The sequence below is a fragment of the Sphaerodactylus townsendi genome, linkage group LG02 (assembly GCF_021028975.2).
Source record: "Sphaerodactylus townsendi isolate TG3544 linkage group LG02, MPM_Stown_v2.3, whole genome shotgun sequence".
Lineage (NCBI taxonomy): Eukaryota > Metazoa > Chordata > Lepidosauria > Squamata > Sphaerodactylidae > Sphaerodactylus > Sphaerodactylus townsendi.
Window position 1 is genome coordinate 83,827,835 of NC_059426.1, and position 21,454 is coordinate 83,849,288.

The 21,454-nt window shown below is 41.0% G+C and overlaps 1 protein-coding gene across 5 annotated transcripts; it reads left to right on the plus strand.

Annotated features, from left to right (window-relative positions):
* Nucleotides 1-1,856: 1,856 nt before the first annotated feature.
* SAAL1 (serum amyloid A like 1) lies at nucleotides 1,857-17,363 on the plus strand. Of its 5 annotated transcripts, XM_048485141.1 has the most exons (14): nucleotides 1,960-1,978; nucleotides 2,484-2,557; nucleotides 3,359-3,486; nucleotides 4,269-4,382; nucleotides 5,012-5,095; nucleotides 8,714-8,793; nucleotides 10,019-10,078; nucleotides 10,407-10,522; nucleotides 12,154-12,337; nucleotides 13,699-13,784; nucleotides 13,909-14,097; nucleotides 14,556-14,734; nucleotides 15,518-15,610; nucleotides 16,268-17,363. In XM_048485141.1, exons 3-14 carry the CDS (start codon nucleotides 3,361-3,363, stop codon nucleotides 16,358-16,360), a joined length of 1,404 nt encoding a protein of 467 aa, XP_048341098.1. In that variant the 5' UTR covers nucleotides 1,960-1,978; nucleotides 2,484-2,557; nucleotides 3,359-3,360; the 3' UTR covers nucleotides 16,361-17,363. The 5 variants fall into 5 exon arrangements, with proteins under 5 accessions (XP_048341099.1, XP_048341097.1, XP_048341100.1 ...); XM_048485142.1 differs by lacking the exons at nucleotides 1,960-1,978; nucleotides 2,484-2,557 and adding an exon at nucleotides 1,857-1,936; XM_048485140.1 differs by lacking the exon at nucleotides 2,484-2,557 and having other exon boundaries at nucleotides 1,870-1,978.
* The last annotated feature ends 4,091 nt before the right edge of the window (nucleotides 17,364-21,454 follow it).

Here is a 21,454-nt window from a genome sequence, read left to right on the forward strand (position 1 = left end):
TCTGTTTAGGATAGTGATGTCTTTAGGTCTTCCACTACATCCTTGAAGGCATAGTCTATATGATTGGAGAAAAATAAAATTTGGGAAGCTGGCAGGTTTGTGGTACAACACTAAGCTGCATCAGTCAGAGCTCTCATTTTAAAATTGATTTTAGTAACTTGGTTTGGCCCTGATAAAGAAGAAGAATAAATGACCTGAATTAGGGAAGAATGTTGTTTTTGTTGTTTCTGAGTTGGAAAGAGAAAAAAAATAAAATCCCAATCACTTTGAAATTGCCATAATAGAAGGGATACTCTGAGAGAAGAGCAAGGTCATGTATCTGCTAGATCTCCTCTGACCCCCAATGGGTTTTGATACCATATCCTAGATCAGTGATGGCAAACCTTTTTGAGACCGAGTGCCCAAATTGCAACCCAAAACCCACTTATTTATCGCAAAGTGCCAATGCAACAATTTAACCTGAATAACCCCCTCAAGCAGGGGCCAGCCTGCTGTAGCCTCCAGCAAGTCCCACATGCGCCACTCTGTGCCTCTCTAGCATCTCTGCTGCCTCGCCCATCCCCTCCCCCGCAGCAGCCACCTGGAGTACAGGCACCAGGCCCGCTAGCCGAGTCATCCCTGCTTGCTGAGGTGCATGCACATCAGGTCCAGTGGCCCAGGCCAGCCTAGATGTGTGTGTGGGGGGGATCCCCCCACATGACGAACTCTGTGCGCGCGTGCCCACAGAAAGGGCTCTGAGTGCCACCTCTGGCACCTGTGCCATAGGTTCGCCACCACTGTCCTAGATTCTAGCTGAACAGGATATCCTACAGGGGTTTCTGGAGGACAGGGTTCAGAAAGCGGTGGCAGGAAACTGCTTGGTTTCCCTTTTCAATGCAGGGCCCTGTTAAGACTATATATATTTTTAATGCTTACATGACATCTCTGAGCAAGGTGTTTAGGGGTGTGATGTATCATCAACATGCAAACAACTGATATTTAGTTCTGGCTCCCTTTTTCATATAATCCTAGTCAGGCACTCTTTTTTCATATAATGCTAATTTTTGGAATTGAAGGGCTAGGTGAGAGTGAGAAACTAAAGCTTAATCCTTGCTAGGCAAAGGTGTGGTTACAATGCACTCAACCACACCTTTGCATAGCAAGTTCCACCCAAACACTTAATGATTGGTTCCCCACCCTGGGACATGGACAATATACCACACTAAACTTTCCCTTCTCACTAGACACAATGTGAAACAGACTTTTCTCTGTGATACATCTGTGAAGATGCCAGCCACAGATGCAGGTGAAACGTTAGGAACAAAATCCACCAGACCACGGCCACACAGACCGGAAAACTCACCAGAACCAGTTGAATCCAGCCGTGAAGCCTTCGATAACCAGTTAAATTATTTGAGTCTCACCACCGGAACTGGCTGTTAAATTATTTGAATCCAACCACTGGTTTGTGAGCACAGCACTTTGATGCATAGCACTATAGCCATTGGTACATCTTTTAAAAAGTGCCTACTTTAAAATCCCACTGCGAAGCGAAGTGAATTAAATGAGGCTGCTTTGAAAGTGCTTCTGGACTCCACTCTAGCCGCTTTGAAGAACTAGTTGTAACCTTATGAAACATGTAAAACTTCCCTGCATTCGAATTATAAATACTGAATATGCGAGGGGAAAAAAAGCCTCATTCGTTTTATCTTGGGGAAGTGAAACTTGCAGGGGGCGCTGCTTAGCGAAGGCGAAAAACACGCGTCGCCCTAAACGCCTTGCAGGAAAAACCAGGTAAAATAGTCAAATGAATTAATCCTCCCTGCGCGCCGTTGCCTGGCGTGGCTGTGAGCGCGCGATTTTAAGAGCCCGGGCGAGGGCGCTCTCGGGGCCGTGCGAGGCGTGAAAGGGCCCGGCAGTCGAGGAGCTTCGCCAGCGCCATTGCCGGACGAAGCAGGCGCGTTTCTGTTTGGGCGGGCGGACGGGCGAGCGGACGGGGGTGAGGGAAGGTTTTACGGGACGGTCTAAACTGGTTCATGGCCTTTGCTAGAGCCGCAGTTTGCTCTCCATCCCTCGGTAGCCTGATTGTGCCTAATTAGGCAAGGCGGGGATGGGTTCGTGGCTGGAGGCCTGTTTTGTAGGGAGGCGGGGAAAGCACTAAACAAAACAATCCCGTTTCTACCAGAGGATGCGGCGGGGCTCGTTAAAGTGGGAACAAGATGGAGACGCTGCCGCTCTTCGGTGGCTTGTAGATGTCGAGGTTTTAAGGAGTGATATGCATTAAGAGGGAAGGAAGCTCTTAATGTTCAAGGACGTGGTTATCTGGCTTTAATTTGACCCAGGGCTGAACCCCAGAACCTGTTTTAAGCCCCTTCCTTAGGCGCAAGTGGTTCAACTTTTTTTTAAAGAGTCCCTTTCTGTTGAGCGCAGGTATAAGTTAATACAATTATCTTGTTCTGGATTTATTGATTGCGTTTTAATCCAACCCTTTTCCACCGGAGAAGGAAGGACTTCCAGAGCAAAGAAAGGGCATAACTTCTAGGGAGCTCTAAGGCCCGGCAGCTTTCATTTTTGAACGGTAATACTTAAGGCATGCCCCTTTCTTGCGTTTTAACCTCGTTTTTCAAGGTATCTCTTATTATCCTTGCAATGCTCTGATTCTTCCCCATTTTTCCAGCGTTTTTTCTGATCTTGGACTTGCCTGCAGTTGCACATCTTCATGCCTTGGCTGTTTCAATGGAATTCATGATTGAAATGTTTCTCATTTTAGGACATTGGATGTTGCTAACTCTACATCCAATGGAACAAATAGCTTGACTTTATAGTTCTTTATAACAATGTGTTTAGATTCTTCCCCAAAATAAATGCACTTTTATATATGTATGTATAAAATTTAGCTTTCATATTTACTATGAAAGGAGGGGGAAAACAAACTTGGGTTTGTCCAGATCCTAGTCCAATACTTTAACCACTGTACCAAACTGAAGTTGGGTGGAGGGCCCAGATTCTTGCAGCTTGGAAGAAATATGTTTCCAGTTTTTGATTATGTGTTCCTGCATTGCACGGGGTTGGACTTGATGCCCCTTGGGGTCTCTTCCAACTCTATGATTCTATGGTTTAGAGTCAGGATGAAAAGACAAGGTTGGTACATGTATACATCTGTTGTCTAACGGTATATTACGGTGTCATTCTAAAAAGAGGTACATTCCCTCTAAACCCATTTGACTCAGCGGGCTTAGAACAATGTGGATGACGCGGTCAGTTTTGTCTGTTGACTTTGATTGAGGAAGAAGTAGTATTGAGAAGAGTCTGGCTACTGTAAACTTTTGCATGTTTTCCCTTTTAATAATCTTGTCTGATACTTGGTTGACTTATTCAGGTATGGACCGTAATCCATCACCCCCCTCTAGTGATGCAGAGGATGAAGCAACAATTGCTGGGGACTCAATTGGAAACACAGTCTACAGCAAGCATTGGCTATTCAGTGTCCTGACAAAGCTCATTGAGGTACACTACATGTGCTGCTATCTTTTTTGAAGACATGAGAATTTCATGATGGGTCACCAGTGAGAATAGCTGTTATGTCATGATCCAGCTGCCATAAAAGCAGGGGGTGGGAAGACAGGAGATTTAAAATTCAGCCTGGAATGTGAAAGCTGAATCCTCCCTAATCTACTTTTCTCACTACCTCCATCCAGCATAACATTTAAAAAGCCTCGTTTGCTGAGTTGGTCGTTTTGCTGGGTCAGGAACAAACTGGCCTTTAAAACACTCATGAGCAGAAAAGCCATGAGCTGCAGAAGAGTGACTCCTACCTGCCTATCTTTATATCTTTTTCCGAACTGTGTATGGAATCTATACGACTCACCATATGGTATTTTTTTTCCTGTTAGATATACTGGGGAAATCTTTAAGGCTGAGCACAGATCTGAATCCAGGTCTCTCCAGTCCCACTGTGATGCTCTGACCAGTAGATCACTGTGGTTTCCTATATTCTTTTTTATTAGTTTAAGATATTTTCACAACTGATGCTGTGAAAGGTATATACATTTTGATATAAATATGAAAAAGCAAGGTTTAACACATAAGTTGAATTGATTAACAGTATCCAGAAATAATGTATTGTAAGTCAGCTAATAATCCAGTCCCAACAACATTAGCTTGGAAATGTTTTACTAAGTTCACCGACACTTATTTTTCAGTAGGCATTCACAAGACTTTACACGTGACATTCAGGCTGTTGACACGCTTAGTATACTAGTTTTGTTCCTTCTTATTGTCTCTGGAAGGTTGTTAGCCCTGAAAAGGATGATTCTGAGTTAAACAATGTGGATGTTCAGGTTGACCTAGATGAAGATTTGGAGAGCGACATTTGCAAAATTTGGGATATGTCAATGGATAAGGTAATGTTTTCTTCTGTTAAAAATTGAATGAGATACAAAGCTAAGATTGTACCCCTCAGTTCTTGGGCAGTCCAATCCAGAGTGCTGGGACTGAACCCCTTTCTGGAGCTAGCGCAGCTAGCATGCTGGTGTGGGTGCTCTTCTTAAAAGCAAGCATTTAATGCAAGAAGGCTTGAACTGAAACAGGGTAAAGTCAGATTGATAATGGTATTGAATTTGTATTATTTTGTTTAGAAATCGCAAGCCTCATATCAGGCGACCACATAAAATGTATCTTCTTGAGAATCACTGGGATAATCTGGGCCAGTTTCATAAGAGGGTGGGGTACGTAGACAAAAATTGAAATGGTATCATGTTGCCTTTTTGTTCTTTAATAACTTGTAACAGTATGCTGTAGTGGAGATTGAATCAACTGATGTATTATGACATCGTGTAGGTAACTGTTTACTAACATTAATGATAAATTCAAGAAATAAGGTGGTCCAAAAATGATTTGAATGATAGGCTTACTGTTCACTAGACAAATAAAAATTGTATTAAGTAAACAAGCGACCCCTTGAATCTGAGTGAGAGAAGGTTTTAGTTTGTAAGAGAAATTTTTTTTAATACATAATCTTTCTTATTTTTAGGATGTTGCTTTATTTCTTCAAGAATTTAATGCTCCTGATATATTTATGGGCATTTTTGCCAAATCAAAGTGTCCTCGGCTTATTGTAAGTCCTGTTAAAATGTTTTTCATGTGCTTTCTATACAATAAAGTGGGGGGAAAGAATAAACACTTGTGAGTGTTCAGTCAGAATACTAAAACAATCATGCCACAAGAGTTAAATATTTTTTTGATTTCTATCGGCTGTTGTTATTAGTCATAGTTTCTCAAAATATAGTTACAAAATTTAATTTTTTGCCTTGTTCGGCCTAGCATGACTCCTATGGAAGCAAAAAATACCACTTTTTAGGCTGGCACTGTTAATTTTTTTAAATTGACACTCAAGACAGATTATGTGTTTTAGTTGGGGAAGTTATCTTCTGTCATATAATCATAGATTGGTAAGGCCCCCAGTGATTCATGTATTCCATTTCTGCCCTCCTTTCCTCAATAGTTGTTTCTCTATTTCAGTTTTTCATGTTACCCAAAGTTCCTTTTATAGCCTCCTCAAGTCTTCTTGGAAAAAAGCAGAGTAAAAATGCTGTAAAATAAATACACAATTTCTAAGGAGTTCAGCAATTAATAATCTAACAATTTGTTTCAGTGTTGAATTGTTCTAATAGGTCAGAAGTTATTCCTGACAATTAACATATGATCTATCGTCAACATTTAAAGCCCCTGCCAAACTGGAAAAAATTAATATTGTTGCCTTTTGTCTCTGTGGTCATTTAGAAAATTGTAACCCATTTTATATAGGCAAAATATACTCCTGCAGCCTCCCTTTACATTCTGTTTCCTATTTTTAGGAAGCATCTCTGTAATCTATTTCGTAGCTCTTTCTAGTTTGTCATTTATCAACTAAAATACCAATCTGTGGTGAACTGTGCTGGCTAGGATGGTACACACTTCCTAGATGGAGTAGAGTAGGATTTTTCAAAGCAGGCTAAGAGCTTGGAGGTGCTCATAGATCCTGTCTTGCTCTTTGAAAAGCTGATTGGCACAGTGGCCAGGAGTGTCTTTGGTCAACTGCATATGGTTCACCAATTCTCTCATTTTAGACTCAGCCAATCTGACTGCACTGATCCGAGCTTCTGCAACCTCATGGTTGGATTACTGCAACATGCTCTATGTGGGACTTCCCTTGTGCTTAGGGAACGGTGGAGGGCTGCGCTGGTGTGTTTGCCCCCCCCACCACATAAGGGGCATCCTCACTGTTGCAGGGAGCAAATGCACTGGTGGCCAGCTGCCCCTCAGCTCTGTGGCAGACGAACCAAAAAGTACTGGTGTCTGCAACAAACCCCGGCATGGTGGGGAAAAAGGCCAGGGTGTTCCTCCCTGGGTTTGTAGCCAGATGTGCCCCAGCCCTGGACCTATACCACCTTTTTGGGCTCCATGAAGGACTTCCTGGTGATAGTGAGGGGTTCTGCTTTTTTCTGCATCCCTGTGCCTCCAGAAAGCTCAGAGGGGATCTGGATTGGTCTCTTAAAGTTTTTCATGACCTTGACCCACATAGCTGAAGGACCATCATCTATACATTCCTTTTCACCAACTACAGTCTTCAATTAGTCCTTTGTTGGCTGCTCCACCTCTTAGAGTGGTCCATCTGGCATTGACCAGAGCCTGAGCCTTTTCCATCATGACTCGTGCTCTGTGGAATGGCCTCTTTGAGGAGACGAGGGAGCCCTCTTTCTTGGACATTTTCAGGAGGTATTGTGAAGCATGCTTGTTTGCCAGGGCTTTTGACCTGGCTTAAATGGCAAGTATCTTTTAAGTGGAGAGGGCAGGCTTGTTACTTTAGTATTAGTTGGAAATGTTTTTAAGCCATTATTATAAGTTGCCTTGAACCAAGGCGGGGCCAACACGTCTTTTACATAAAACTTCAGTGGAAAGAGATGTGTTATTGTGAGGAACAATGTACTTACAATTCCTAAGCTGTTAAAAGTTCTTAAGGTATCCAGATCTGGCTACCATCAGGGAAGAAGATAGGACTAAATGTCTCATTGGACTGACTTCATGTAGCCATGAGATTTTTATTTCTGACCAAAGAGACAATGAAGGGGTATTGGTCTCATCTTTCTGTTTTTGTTATTGTTGTTGTTTGGTTTGTCTTGCCGTGTTCCCTCTTAACATGTAGTTGTGTGTTAATTGCAGGCAAAACTTCAGAAGTTCATCCTTTATTGGCATTTAGATCATACACAATAAATAAGAACTAAAAAAAATTCAAGATAATTTGCTATCTACTTTCTGATTTTGACATTTCTGCAAGAAGCTTAGCAATTGTGGCAGTAATCTCTGGAATATGATTGTTCAGTAAAATTTGGACAGTGCCATCCTTATTTATAAGGTATTTAGAACGGATATGGGGAAAAATACAGACATCACATGATATTGCATGTAACTGGCAATCCAAGATGATATGTTGGGTTCTGTCAAGGGAACTTGGAGAATTTATACATGTTCTCTCATGCAGTGAAATCTTCTGGTATATCTCAGTCAGTAAGCTCTTACCAAATATTACAGAAATTATATCACCACAGTATTAACGTGCCTTATATGCAACTCTGTAAATCATGTACAAGCAGATAGCTGCACAACCAAGTCATAAATCGCTGGTGTGGTCCAAGCTCGTTCACCTCCCTTTTCAACAGGAACCAACAAACACTCATCAATCTCCCTTCTGACCAGCAGTCCTCTTTGTAGCTGCATGTAATCCTCTTAATGCCTAAACCATAAAGAGTCCTCTAACACGTGTCCTTTCAGCAAACTGAAATGATGAAAGACAAACCAGTTTGTAATGCTATAGTCCTGAATTCCGGAAGCCTAATGTAGCTGGAATTCTGTTGTCAGGCGCTGCTCTGGTAGGACTTCTGTCTGCTGGTTCATCAGATCACTGTTAGAACGCTCCACGCGTTGTAAGTGTTTTTGTCATAACTTCTTCAGAAGTTTCTTAATATTTGTAATAGTTCAACATATATGGGAATTATCTCTCTCCATAGAGCTGTACCTTCCCACGTTGGCTCATCCTCTGAATCAACACTTCTGGACATCTTTCTGTTTCCTACTATAAGGGACCAGGATATAGTCTTGTCTCACCCCTTTAGTGATTGGTATTTTAGTTGATAAATGACCTCTATTTGTATATGAGTTAGCTGAATGGAGTTAGCTGAATGGAGTTTCTGTATTAAGAATAGAAGCTGGGAATCGATTTCCATCAGTTCTGACTTCCTCCATAGAATCTCTTTAGGAAATGAATCAAACATGCTTTTCAGATCAACAAATGCTGTGTACAGTTTTTTGCATGTATTTATCAGTGAGGAAGAAAAAAACAATAATCAATAGTAGATTTGCCCTCGGAAAAGCCAATTTGTTCACAGCTGATGATGTTATTAGCATGCAGCCAAACCTTTAAGTGATGTTCAATGTGTTTGGCATATAGTTTGCCAATAAGAGGGAGAAGGCTAATTGGTCAGTAGTTTTCAGGGAGATTGGTATTACTCTTTTTGAAGACTGGAATAATTATGGAGTTCAGCCATGAATCTGAGACAATCCCCTACAGATCCACAAGAATAAAGAAATTAATAGGCAAAACCTAGTACAGGGGTGCCCAACTTTTTTGAGCCTTTAGGCACTGTTGGAATTCTGTGGACATGGCATCCTATGTGCTTAACTGTATTTGTCATTTCAGGAAATCTGTGTTGGAATACTAGGTAATATGGCTTGTTGTCAAACCATATGTATGGCCATTAGTAAAGATGAGAACCTTGGGTAAGTGGTATGATTGTTCCTGGTTTCTTAAAGTTTTGAAAGCAATGAATGTGGCTTAGACATTCCAGTTTATGAAGGCTCTAGTTTTAAGCAAAGTATGATAACTGTTGTTGATAAAGCATATGAGCCTTTATACATTGAAAGTAAAATAAACCCTCTAGACCAGGAGTCTTCAAACTATGGCCCCCCAGATGTTCATGAACTACAATTCCCATCAGCCCTGCCACTTGGCCATGCTGGCAGGGGCTGATGGTAATTGTAGTCCATGAACATCTGGAGGGCCATAGTTTGAAGACCCCTGCTCTAGACAAATGTGGAAATGATCTGATCACTCACTCACTCACTCACTCACTCACTCACTCTCTTTCTCTCTCTCTCTCTCTCTGTCACACACACACACACACACACACACACACACACACTGATTGACTCTTAATGAGAGCAGTGTCATTGGCGTGGCAGAAGTCAAAGATAAAAGAAGTAGGCTTCCCCTTAGTGTTGGGGGGTGGGGGGAGAGGAGATGTTTGGAGTTTTATGAGGACCAGTGAAAATAACAAAATGATGGTCTGATGGAGAGAGCTTGTGGGGGGAGTGATGAGGAAAAGAAAAGAAAGGATTCAGGGCTGAAGTAGAAAAGGAAGTAGGGAAGCGTTTTGACAAGGTGGAGTACTGTTAGGGTTCAAGGAGAAGATGGAAGTCTGCGTAGGAGGAAATGTCCAGGTTATTAGTGTTTTATTAATCCACTTGAAGTTTAGCAAAAATGTACACATTGAAATGGAGGTGGAGGCTGTGGCCTTTACAAAGTCTTAGGCAGAGATGAGGCAGCAAGGAATGACCACTTGGGGAGCATAATAGATCACCACTTCTGGACATCTTTCTGTTTCCTACTATTTGTGCTGTGGGCATGATAAATAGGAGTAGAACTGCCCTTGTCCATGTAAAAGTTCCTTTTCTGTGAGCAATTTGCTGTTTGCTGCTTAAATGCCTTAGCCAAATACCTGTAGAGAATCAAGGATTCCCATACAGAGGCTTGCGCCCTTAGTGATAACATCACCCTTGCTTTGAGGTTTTGTGAAGCATTGCTGTTGAGTTTCCTGTCTGTTTTTGCAATTGTAAACATATCTGTATAGATAAGGAGAAAAGTAATAGGAAAATTATTTTTGAAATTACTCATGTTTTCCAAGAGGTATTTAGTGATGTTTGCAATGTGTTTCCACTTTTTCAGGCAGTTGATATTGCAGCGTTTGTGTGATTCAGATTCCCCGACTCTGCTTGAAACAAGCAGGTAAGCTTAAAATGTTGCTAAGTGATGTGTTCTACATGTCTCCAGGTGCTTTTTATTTTCTCAGTTAAGGATAAAGTGCTCCATAGACTTGGGAGTGAATCCCATTGAATTCAGTAAAATATCTCAGTAAACATACTGTACTTCAAATCAGGCTGCAACGCTTGAATTTTTCCTGTCTCTGAATCTCACATTTTAATTGAGTTTCACGAAATGCTTCATTTTTAATTGAGTTGTGTTTTTAAATCTGTGTGTTCTTTATTTTTGTGCAACGAAAATAAAATCTGATTTTCATCATAAAGATTACATGCTAATATTGTACTTTTTCTAGATTGTTGCTGACTTGCCTCTGCCATCCTGAGGCTGCCAATCTTTGGGTGGAAAGAATCCGAGGAAGTCCATCCGTGTATGACTGTCTCTGTTTTATCATGTCTAGCTCTACAAATGGTAAGTGTCAAGTAATTTGGGTATTGGGTCTGATCACATTCAAGTTCCTGAATTGAAAGAACTACACATTTTCAAATGGTATTTGCCCGTGTTGACACTGTGTCATCATGGGGAGAGGTCCCTACAGGAAAGGCTCAGCAACAAAGCTCTTCTGAATGTTTAGAGATGCTTGTGCAAACAGGTGATCTCCCTGTGTAGTCAAGTATCATATCATAACCAAATTGTATCAATACAAAAACATACACCCCACCCCCCAAAAAACCATCCTGTTTTTTTAATGTTGAATTACATGACTAAGGAGTCGTGTTAAATTACATGACTATTTAATGTTGAATTACATGACTATGGAATTACATGACTATGGACATCCCAGTTTCTTGTTGGGTTTTTTAAAATGTGCATGAAATTTTGAAAAGCAGTTAAGTTTTATTTTTAGAAGATTATATATCCATGGCAAAATGCCTTTTCTTAAGTATTAAGGTGCAAGCCTGGACATTACGTTAAAAAATATGTATTTACTTCATTTGTACTCCAACTTTCTTCCCAGTGGAGACATCTAGCAGTTTACATTGTTCTCCATCCTTCCTCACAACAATCCTGTGAGATAGGTTAGACTGATCATATGTGAGTGTCTGAAGGGCACCTAGTCAGATTCCATGACAGAGTTGAGCCTAGCTCTTCCAAGTCCTAGTTCGACACTAGTCCCTGCACCATCCTGGCTTTCAAATTTGTTTGACTTTTAGCATATATGCTAAAATTTATCTAAATTGCACACAAATAATTATATTTCAAGTCATGGTATTCTGGATCCCATAGAATGCAGTGGATTTACTGCTAAGTGTGATTAGCCTGATAGTCGTGTCCACAGATTCTTCTTTCTCATGGCCCCATCCAGAGAAGGGGTCTGAAAGAGCTTGGGGGAATGGCACAGCCCTGCACTGACCTGTTTGCCCCCTCTGCCATGTAAGGGGCAGCCCCATCGGTGCAGGGACCAAATGTGCCAGCATCCAGCCACCCCTCAGCTCTGCAGCAGCAAAACCCAAGGGTCAGGGCCAAAAGGGTGGCAAAAGTCCATTTAGCCCTATGTAGGGCTTTCCAGTGGCAGGTGTTTTTTTTTAGTTTTCCCTGCCTCCCAACGCCGCTGGAAAGCCCTCTGGAGGTGGTGGGGTGGTGCAGCAGTGGTGCCATTGCCAGCCACCTTGGTTTTGGATGGGGCAGCCCTTCTAAGTGTTGGAAGTACTTAAAATACTCCTGAAAGTCAGAAGAGGACTAGAAAGAACAAGTGCATGGGCAGGGGAGCCAAGGAAGGAAGGAGAAAATGAGCATTTTACTATTTTTAAAGGTAATTCTGTGTGGGTGTACCAGCTGCTGCAACCTTCATGGTGCAAGGTCAGGCAGACAAAATCAGTGTTTATTTAAGCACTGTCAGTGCTGTATGAATAGGGTGCAGTTGGAAGGAGCAGTCTAGCTTGGATTATCAGTTGCCTGATTATTGTGTAAAAATGTGATGGGTCATGAAATTGCATTCCAAGCGCCGCTTTTTAAGAATTGAATTGGGAGAAAATTGTATGTGGTGTCGGTACTGGTTGATAAACAATTAAATTGTAGCATTTAACTTTTTTTCAATACAGTGGAGTTGCTTGTCAAAGTAGGTGAAGTCATCGATAAGGTATTTGATCTGGATGAAGAGCTAATGCTAAACTGGATTAAAAATGGCTCTCATCAAGCAGCAGGGCAGCCTACAGATGATTCTCCAGAAGATTTCCCAGATTTTAAGATTGTGCCTTGCCTTCTTGAAGCTGCAAAACAAGTCTGGTATGTGTAGGCATAAATACTTGCATGCATGTGACGGTTAAAATTGACCCAGCTATATCTCCCCACTGATCGGTTTTATTTATTTATTACATTTTTTTTATCTTACCTTTGCTTCAGGAATATTGAGCCATTGAGTTTTATGACTGAATGAGAATTGGAACCTGTCCCTCATTATTCCAGATCTATAACACTACACCCCATTAGCTCTCACCTTTTGAAAAAGTGGTCCTTATAACTAATGTAACTTGGTGAGGCATCCTCCATAAAGGAGTAATTTACTTAAGCGTAGCGGGACCGTTTTGTTAAAGCCGTTGTTTCGAAATGTCCCTACCAACAAGCTGTGAATATCCCCAGAACTCTTGAGAAAGGTTGAGAACAGAGTTAGTCTTTGGAAATAGCTGAACCAGGTGAGTGGAACCCACTGTAAACATATCACCCTAAATTCAACTGTGCAGTTCTCTTCTGACAAGCAATTAAAGCTGATGAAGTGATGCCTGTTCAGCCTAGGTGCCAGTCTTTGTTGACCCTTCTCTTTCAAAAGCAAATGTTTTATTTGCTACTTACTTCCTTTCCTTGCTCAGAAGAAGGCTAGTCACATGTCAGGAGAAATAGGCTACAGCATCTGTCTAAGCATAAAAGCGCTACGTTGCACGAACACTTGCTTAAGTAAAAGGAGTGTGGATCTGCCTTGACTCTCCATATGTGAAGATGAGAAGACCTGTTCTGCATGTTCAGCAGAATGAGGAAGTGGAAATGGTGAACGTTGAGTGGACTGAATGGACCAGATAATTGTACATGATAGAGAGAGCATCACATTTTACTATTCCCCTGGATTTTAAAAAACAACCCTCTACATATAAAAAGTTAGCAAACTACAGAGCAGAGCAGGTTTGACCTTTATCTTTGGCACACTAGTATTTTTACATCTTCTGTCTGCTAGCTGAATTAGTGCAGTTTGCTCTTGCACTTTGGGATTCTGTCATTTCATCTTGTAACACATAGAGATTTAGACTGAGGGTTGTTAGCTAAGAGAGAAAGCGACTGAAATTCTTGCAGTCTCTATATCACCAGAAACCATGTCCAACTAGACATGTATCCATCCATGTATGTATAAAATGATGTATATTTATTGCAGAAAAAACCAAATGTATGGGGGGGGGGTGAAAAGCGCTGAAGGCAACAGTGAAACAAGGTGCAGCAAGAAAGAGAGCAGATCTAGCACTTTGCATTTTTAAAAAAACCACATGTGGACACAGGGATGCTATAGTCCTATCTAGCTTAAGCTCCTAAACTATTTTATGTACATATAAATTATTTTTTGTGGTAACTATAAAAAATAATTTGTATATTTTCTATTGCAGCTTAGATAACAATGCAGAAGGACTTGATGTTTATATGCATATCCTGCAGCTGCTCACTACTGTAGATGAAGGCATTCAAGCTATTGGTAAGACATTTTAATTGAACTTTATTGGGTCAATATATCTGTCCAGACATCATGGGTCTTTTAATGAAGGCTTTTTAAAAAAAATCTGCTAATGGAGGGTGTTTTTTTTTTTTTGTTTCTCAAGTACAGACTCCAGATGGTGGAAAAGAAACTTGGAATTTGCTGTATGGTCTTTTTTGTAATGAACTTTGCCAGCCAGATGACCCACCAATTATTGTTCAAGAGCAGAAGACAGTATTGGCTTCTATTTTGTCTGTGCTATCAGCCATCTACTCTTCACAGATGGAAAAGGAATATGTCAAGATAGGAAAAAGTGAGTTTTACATTATCAAGAGTTTGAGGGACAAAACCCACTAAAAACCACTGACCATAAAGTGGCAGTGGGGAACTACTAAAACAAGAATATTCATAAAATTCATAAAATATTTAGGGATTGAAAGAAGACTATTAATGAATAGTTGAGGGGGCAGGTATAGGCTGTATTGTAGGCACAGTGTTGGTGAGGAATGGCAAAAACTGGAGGAATAACTTCATCTAGCTGTAATCAGGTTCATAACTGTGGATCATAACTGTGTAATTTTCAAGTGACCGCCATTCCCTTCCTTGCACATATCGTTATTATTTATAACATACATGAATATAGGCGTTTATATTTAATCTTTGATTGGTGTCTTCCCATGTCAGAATCTTTTAACTTTGATATTTGCAGGCAAGAAACTCCCAGAATATGTATTTTAGCCCATACGTTTTTTTGCTTGCTTTGTTTATTAGATATGCCTCTGATTGGCTGTTTGATTAGAGTGTTACAAAACATGGAGGAATGTGGAAAGACATCCAGAGACAGCTCTGAAGAGCCAAAGTCTGAGGAGTCTGTGGAAGATTTCCATTTAAAAATCTTGAAGGACATTTGTTGTGAGCTACTCTCCAATATATTTCAAGAACTATCTAAGGTAAAATATAAAAATAGCGGAGTGCAAAGTAGAGACAGTATTCATACTGTTTTATTTATACTATTTTATGCCCCCCCCCAACACTGTTGCAGTGAGCCCTGTGATAATTATTGACATTGAAAAGTTTTTGATTTTTTCCTCTAAAATGTGAAATATATGTCTCAACATAATGGTAGATTCACAAAGATACACAACATAAAAACTTATGTGCATGGCACCTCATGTGAGGTTCCTTTAAATACTTCTGTGAACTGTACACTTGTACAAAGGTTTGTTTAGAACCTAAATTGTAATAATAGAGCTCAGAGTCTTCATAACAAATTAATAGTAATGTAATCTTTTCTTCAGGATCTTTATTCTGAAACAGAAAATGTATGAAAAAAGCAATAACAGCTGTGTTGCCATACCAAAATGCTGATTTCCGACTCGTGTCTCAGAAGTGCTAAAGATCAACTGAAAAATTCAGGCAGCTAGGCCAATCTCACAGTTCTGGCATGCACATGGGGCTTCTGAAGTGCATATGGTGCTCGTCCAAGCATAATTATTTCTGCGTATGTTTGAATGTTGCACACAGCTCCTCGTGTGCAGACCTGTGGCCAGTATTGAAGCATCTTGATCACATGGGAGAGCCCCAGGGATAATTTCACCAAAGCACTGTCTGTGGCACTGAGCCTTAATGTCAGATCTTGTAAGTTGGTATAGTAAAAAAGTTGATGGTTTCATTAACTGAGAATTGATATAAATAGGCCCTATTTTTTTTAATGAATGTTTTTGTGTTTTCAGGAAAATGTTTTGGAAGGGCTCAAGCAAGGCCATCTAAATGAACAGAAATGTTCCTGTGCATTTCACAATCTTCTCCCTTTTTATTTCACTTCGGTAAGTATGGTATCTGAAATGGGGATGAAATATTATTTGTATAGGGAAAAGTTAGAAGAAATGCACTGTTGTAAGCTACAGTATAACCGAAAACTAGATGTCTGCAACCAAAGAGCTGGCTGTAAATTTCATCTAGGCTCCCCCAGCTAGCAAACTTTTCTTTCAGTGATAAAGCTTTTGCATGCTGCTTCTAAAATAAGATATTTTCTGATAGATGAGGGAGTGAAAGTGAACTCTTTGGACCCATAGCAGATAGGGTATGAATTGAGTTACTACTCCATAGCCCCATGGAAAGTTAGCATGCAGTAGGAAATCAATTTAATTGTGACAAAGGCTTTTGCAAATCTGGTCTAAGCCCTGCCCAGTGGCTGTGAGAGTGGTACAACCCACTTTTGGTCCTCAGCTTGCAGTTTGAAAACTTCTGAATAAGATATTTAATGGACAGTAAGAACAGTCCTCACTTTAATAGTATTAATTAGTGCAAAGTCAGCTAGAGCTTTGAAAAGATTTAAGTAATCTGGTTGGTTGGTGCATGGCTTTTTCTCTGAAGTAACTGCTATAATCATGTGCAAGATGTTTGGTAATAGTTTGTTGTTGTCTGACAGCTCCTGCAGTCCTATCTTGAGAAACTCATTCAAACTTCCATTTTATTTCCAGGTGGAGATCTTTTTAGAAGTGCTGCGTGAAGCTGATCCATCTCTTGCTGATACTGTAGAAAAAAGCTTCCCTAGCTTGAGACTCAAAACATAGGAACAACTGAAATATATTTTCTCTCAGACAGACTGCAATTTATTTCATCCCCCTTTTTTAAACACAGCAGCATGTATACGCCGCCCTGAGCCCTTTCGGGAATGGGTGGCCTAAAAGTCCAATAATAAATATATGTAAGGATTTCAGAAGGAATCACACTTGCATTCCTTAAACATCTCTTCAAGGAAAACTTTTTTACAGTTCTTCAGTTCATTTTGCTACCCTATCCACTACCTGCTTTATTTATTTGATTTGATATCCAACTCTCCCCACCAGTTGGGCTCATTACCATTGAAAATAAGGAGAGAGTGGACTTCTTGTTGGCTGTGTGGTTTCAGTCAGCTAGAGGTTGTGTGGCCGGCATGAAGATGTCATAAAGCTGATCAGATTTGTCTACATGCCAACTGGTAGCACAGTGGGATAAGCAGAGTTATCAGAAGAAGAGGGCTGTTGTTCATGAAGGCTTATGGCATAATACATTAGTCGAAGGTGTTGCTGGATTCTGTTATCTCAGTCCAGTTTAAATTGAATGTACATCAGATTGTAAGTTCCATTTATCTTCCTAACATTTTTCCCATTTACTTCCAGGTGACAATTATCTAGAAAAAAGTAATGCCATTCACATAGAAAATATATGAACTTATATGTGCATTTTGGTGCGTATCCCATTCAAGCCATGGTTCCTGGCACAGCAAGTGAAAGGCACGCTGAAGTCTGTTTCTGCAGATGAACATTCCTTGAATCGAAACACCCAGCGTGGTGCACTGCACTGGGATTTTCATGGAATGGCGGCGCAAGGCAGGAGTTCTGGCCTGAGTTATTCTACCGTAGGCCAGTGGAATTCCTCCAGAAGCATGATCTTGCACAGACCATTAGGGCATGGGAGGTGACAGCATTGCTTAGAAAGCTGTTTTGCCTATTTGTGATCACTAGGGAGAAAGCTTTTCAATGGAGGCTTTGGAATTAAAATAAATACCTGGACTGAAAGATTCTTAATAGTAAATTGTAGTATAATTTTGATTATTGGGTATCTTCACCTAACGTGTGTGTGTATGTGTTAAGTGCTGTCAAGTCACTTCCAACTCACGGTGACCCTATGAATCAGTGTTCTCCAAAATATTCTGTCATTAATAGCCTTGCTCAGGTTTTGCAAACTGAGGGTCATGGCTTCCTTTATAGAGTCAGTCCATCTCACGTTGGGTCTTCCTGTTTTCCTGCTGCCTTCAACCTTTCCTAGCATTACTGTCTTTTTCAGTGATTCTTGTTTTCCGATTCCAGTGATTCTTGTTTTCTTTTTATGTAACCGAAGTGTGGCAGCCTCATTTTGATCATTTTAGCTTCTAGGGGGAGTACAGTGCATTTATTTGGAGGGGTTTTTTTTTTTTGGCAGTCTGCAGCATCCGTGACGCTCACTTCCAACACCACGTTTCAAAGGAATCTGCTCTCTACCTGTCAGCTTTCTTCCTTGTGCAGCTTTCACACCCAAACATAGTAATAGGGTACACTATGACATGAATTAACTTATGGAGTAAGTTGGAGATGCTGTGATGATTTTTTATGCTGCTTCAGTAATATGCAACACAGATTAGGATTTGGGAGATTCAGGTCTGAATCCTTAGTTTCCCTTGGAAGCTTGCTGGATGACTTTGCCAGTCACTCTCTCAGCCTAATTTATCTCAAAAGGTTATTGTGAAGAGAAAATGGAGAAGAGGAGAATATTGTAAGCCATTTGGATCCCCATTGGGAGAAATCCAAGGTATACATGAAATCAATAAAATGATGTTTCTTCAGCTTGGCGTTAGATACAGTCACAAAGTGGCATGGGTACAAAAGTCTCATTGGCAGCTGGAAAAATAATTTGATGGCTGGTGCCATGTATTATGGAAGTGACATGGAAAAATTTCATTGTAGACTAGGACAACAGTTTTAAATGGCTGCCCTAAACCTTATAGTTGGGACCTTAAATAAGTTTCTTGTAATTTAATTTCATATGGAAGGAATATAATGGGACAGTGTTCAGTGTTTTTGATAAGATGCTGTGTTATTAGTAGTGGGACCAATGGCCTGTCTAGCTTAATAGTCAACAAACATCTTTTCCCTAAAGTTGTAGGCTGCTGTTTGTTAAAAGATTTAGCAAATTCTTACTTGTACTTTGTAAAATGTGAGGGAAATGTATACTGTTATATATGCACTGTGAAGGTACAACACCAGTGACAACACTTCAATGTGTGTTTGAGGGGTGAACACATTGTATAAACAGTAGGTTTCTAGCTTGTAGTCGACCCACGCGGTCAGCGTAAGAACGAGACGAGACGCGGAGATAACATCTGGTGGAGATCGCCAGCAGCGGGAGACCGGAGGTCCGTGTTCCTAGCGAAGCCTCCCCGCCTCGCCAGGTTCCTGGCAAGTAACCTTTATTGTTAATATCCCATTGGGGGCAGGTAGGGAGGGAGGACCGGGGAGTTCCGGGAGAGCGGAGGTCGGGAGATCATCAAGTGTGATGCATGATCTCATCTGGCTACGTATGCAGCGAGAGGAGCTGCACGCTGCCTGGAGCCTAATCCTCACCTGGGGGCAAGACCATTGTCCCTGCGCCCGGTGATTGAGTCAGACAGTTCATGACCCGTGACTCATGGGGGGATGAGGAGTGGGGGTGCGATGCGACCGGCAAGGCCGCAGGTCCGTTGGCGTCCCAACGTTCTACTACGGCGCTGCTGGGTCGGCAGTGCACTACTACACTAGCTTGCTTGAGGGTTTCTGATACATACATGTGAAAGATCTAGCATGTACCTGTTCAAGTGCAGCATTAAATTGCCAGGATTCTTTAACTGAAGATGTTGCGGTTAGAACATAAGGCTCACCAGAATTGTTGTATTGCTGACCTTGTAGCAATCCTATGAGTTGTGAGCAGAAAGTGCTTGCAGATCTTTTCTCCCCCCAACCCCCCAATTCCTTGTGATTCCTGAGAAACTGATGTGGGAATCTTAGTAGCATTGAAGAAACCACTTGGCACAGAGAGCTGCAGTAAAAAGGAAATGGATAGAATTGCCCCACATGGCTTCTTCTGCCTGCAAAATTTGCACTCTTGGCTTAAGAGGCAGAGAGTTGCTTTCTAATTCTCCCTCTTTCTCACTGCATGTGTTGCATGCAGTGTTTCTGTTTTTCTGGGTTTTTTGTCCTGTGCAGGTCCTCCCAGCATCAGTATTTTGTGGGTCAAAGGAGCTTACTGTTGTGAGGCAGCAAGGATCTGTATCTGCCAGTGCCTTCATACTTTATAGACTCCAAACCACTTTTTGTAACAAAGGGGACACTTCTGCTTTAAGACTGTGATCCAGTTTCCATAGATGTAAAAGGCAAAGCTCCCATTGATTTTTAAGGGTGAAATGCAGGGTTGCATTTATGGCTTTTTCTTCATACACACTAATGATTCTGTCTCATCCACCAAAGACATCCTGAAATTATGTATTTGATTGATGATGATTTTACAAGAATCATGTGATTTGGAAAAGAGCAAGAGTCCAATTAGCACCTTAAAGACTAACAACATTTCTGGCAGCGTATTAGCTTTTGTGAGTCACAGTTCACTTCGGATATCAAGAAGTGAGCAGTGACTCACAAAGCTCATACCCTGCCAGCAATTTGGTTAGTCTTTAAGGTGTTGCTGGACTTTTGTTCTTTTCTACTGGTCCAAACAAACTGGCATGGCTACCCACTGTGATCTGTTTAATGATGTAAAAGTCAAGAAAGATTATTTCTTCTTTCCCCTCAGGTGAGAATAATTTCTCTATGTTATGATGTGGCTGCTCAAATATCTTTGACATATCAGGAAGCAACAGGAGTAGGGGAGAGAAATTATTTGCATCACATGTTATAAATGCATATTGGTCATGTCAAATACTATTTCCACTAGTTCTGCTTAACAGACTGTATGCTAACTGAGTCTGATGTTATATACTTTTGTTCAAAATGAGTCTGCTCTCCTGTGAAGAGGTTAGCCCAGGGGTAGGGAACCTGCAGCTCTCCAGATGTTCAGGAACTACAATTCCCATCAGCCCCTACCAGCATGGCCAATTGGCCATGCTGACAGAGGCTGATGGGAATTGTAGTTCCTGAACATCTGGAGAGCCGCAGGTTCCCTACCCCTGGGTTAGCCCTTAGGAAACTGGAGTACCTTTGCTATTAAGAGATATTCCCAGTACACAAAATATTACTTGAAAGAAAGCAATCTGAAACAATGTTTAATTCTGTAATACTGTTTTTGCATTAAATCTTCTGATCTTTCAAACACAATTGATTTCATGGGGAAAGTTTTCAAGATCTTAAGTCTATATGTGAGTTTCGTTAGGGAGCACATATTGTGGCCCTAGGTGCAAGTCACTTAATTTGCAGACTATTTCCAAGTGTACAGTGGGATCTAAGGTCTTCAGAGCCTGGGCAGCCTCTAGTTTACTGAAGGGCTGGGGTGATAGGAAGACAAGGGAGATGGCTAGAGTGGCTGTGGAGAAAGACTTGTGATGAGGGCCAGAGCTCATTTAAAGCTTGTCCTATGACAGTGATGGAAGCTATGAAACTATTTCACCACCATTGCATCTGCACAATACGGACTTGTGGAATTCTTCCAGGTGGTCAGGGACCTATTAGGTTCTGGCCTATGGGAAGAAGTTACTGTTTTACCTGCTGCATTCATTTAGCACAGTGTTTTATGGATAAAATTTCTCACATCTGTTACCACTTGAACTTTACATTAGCAGTAGCAGGGCTTTTGCTAGATTCCATCTATGTGAAGTTGCTGGGAGAGTAAATCTGGATAACCAGTATATGGATAACATTCAGCTCTATCTCACACTTTCTGCAAATCTCAATGAGGCTGTGGAAACCAATGAGCAGGTTTTTGGTGGTATTTTTTAGAATAAATGAAGGCTAACAAGCTGAAACTTAATCTTGACAAAATGGAGGTGCTATAGGTAGGTAAAGGTCTGACCCAGGAAATTGGATTTCTTATATTCTGAATTGTGTTCCTTCTAAAGGAGAAGGTTTATAGCTTGGGAGTGCTGCTGGACCTGGGATAAGCGTGTGGCAGTGGGGCCAGGATTC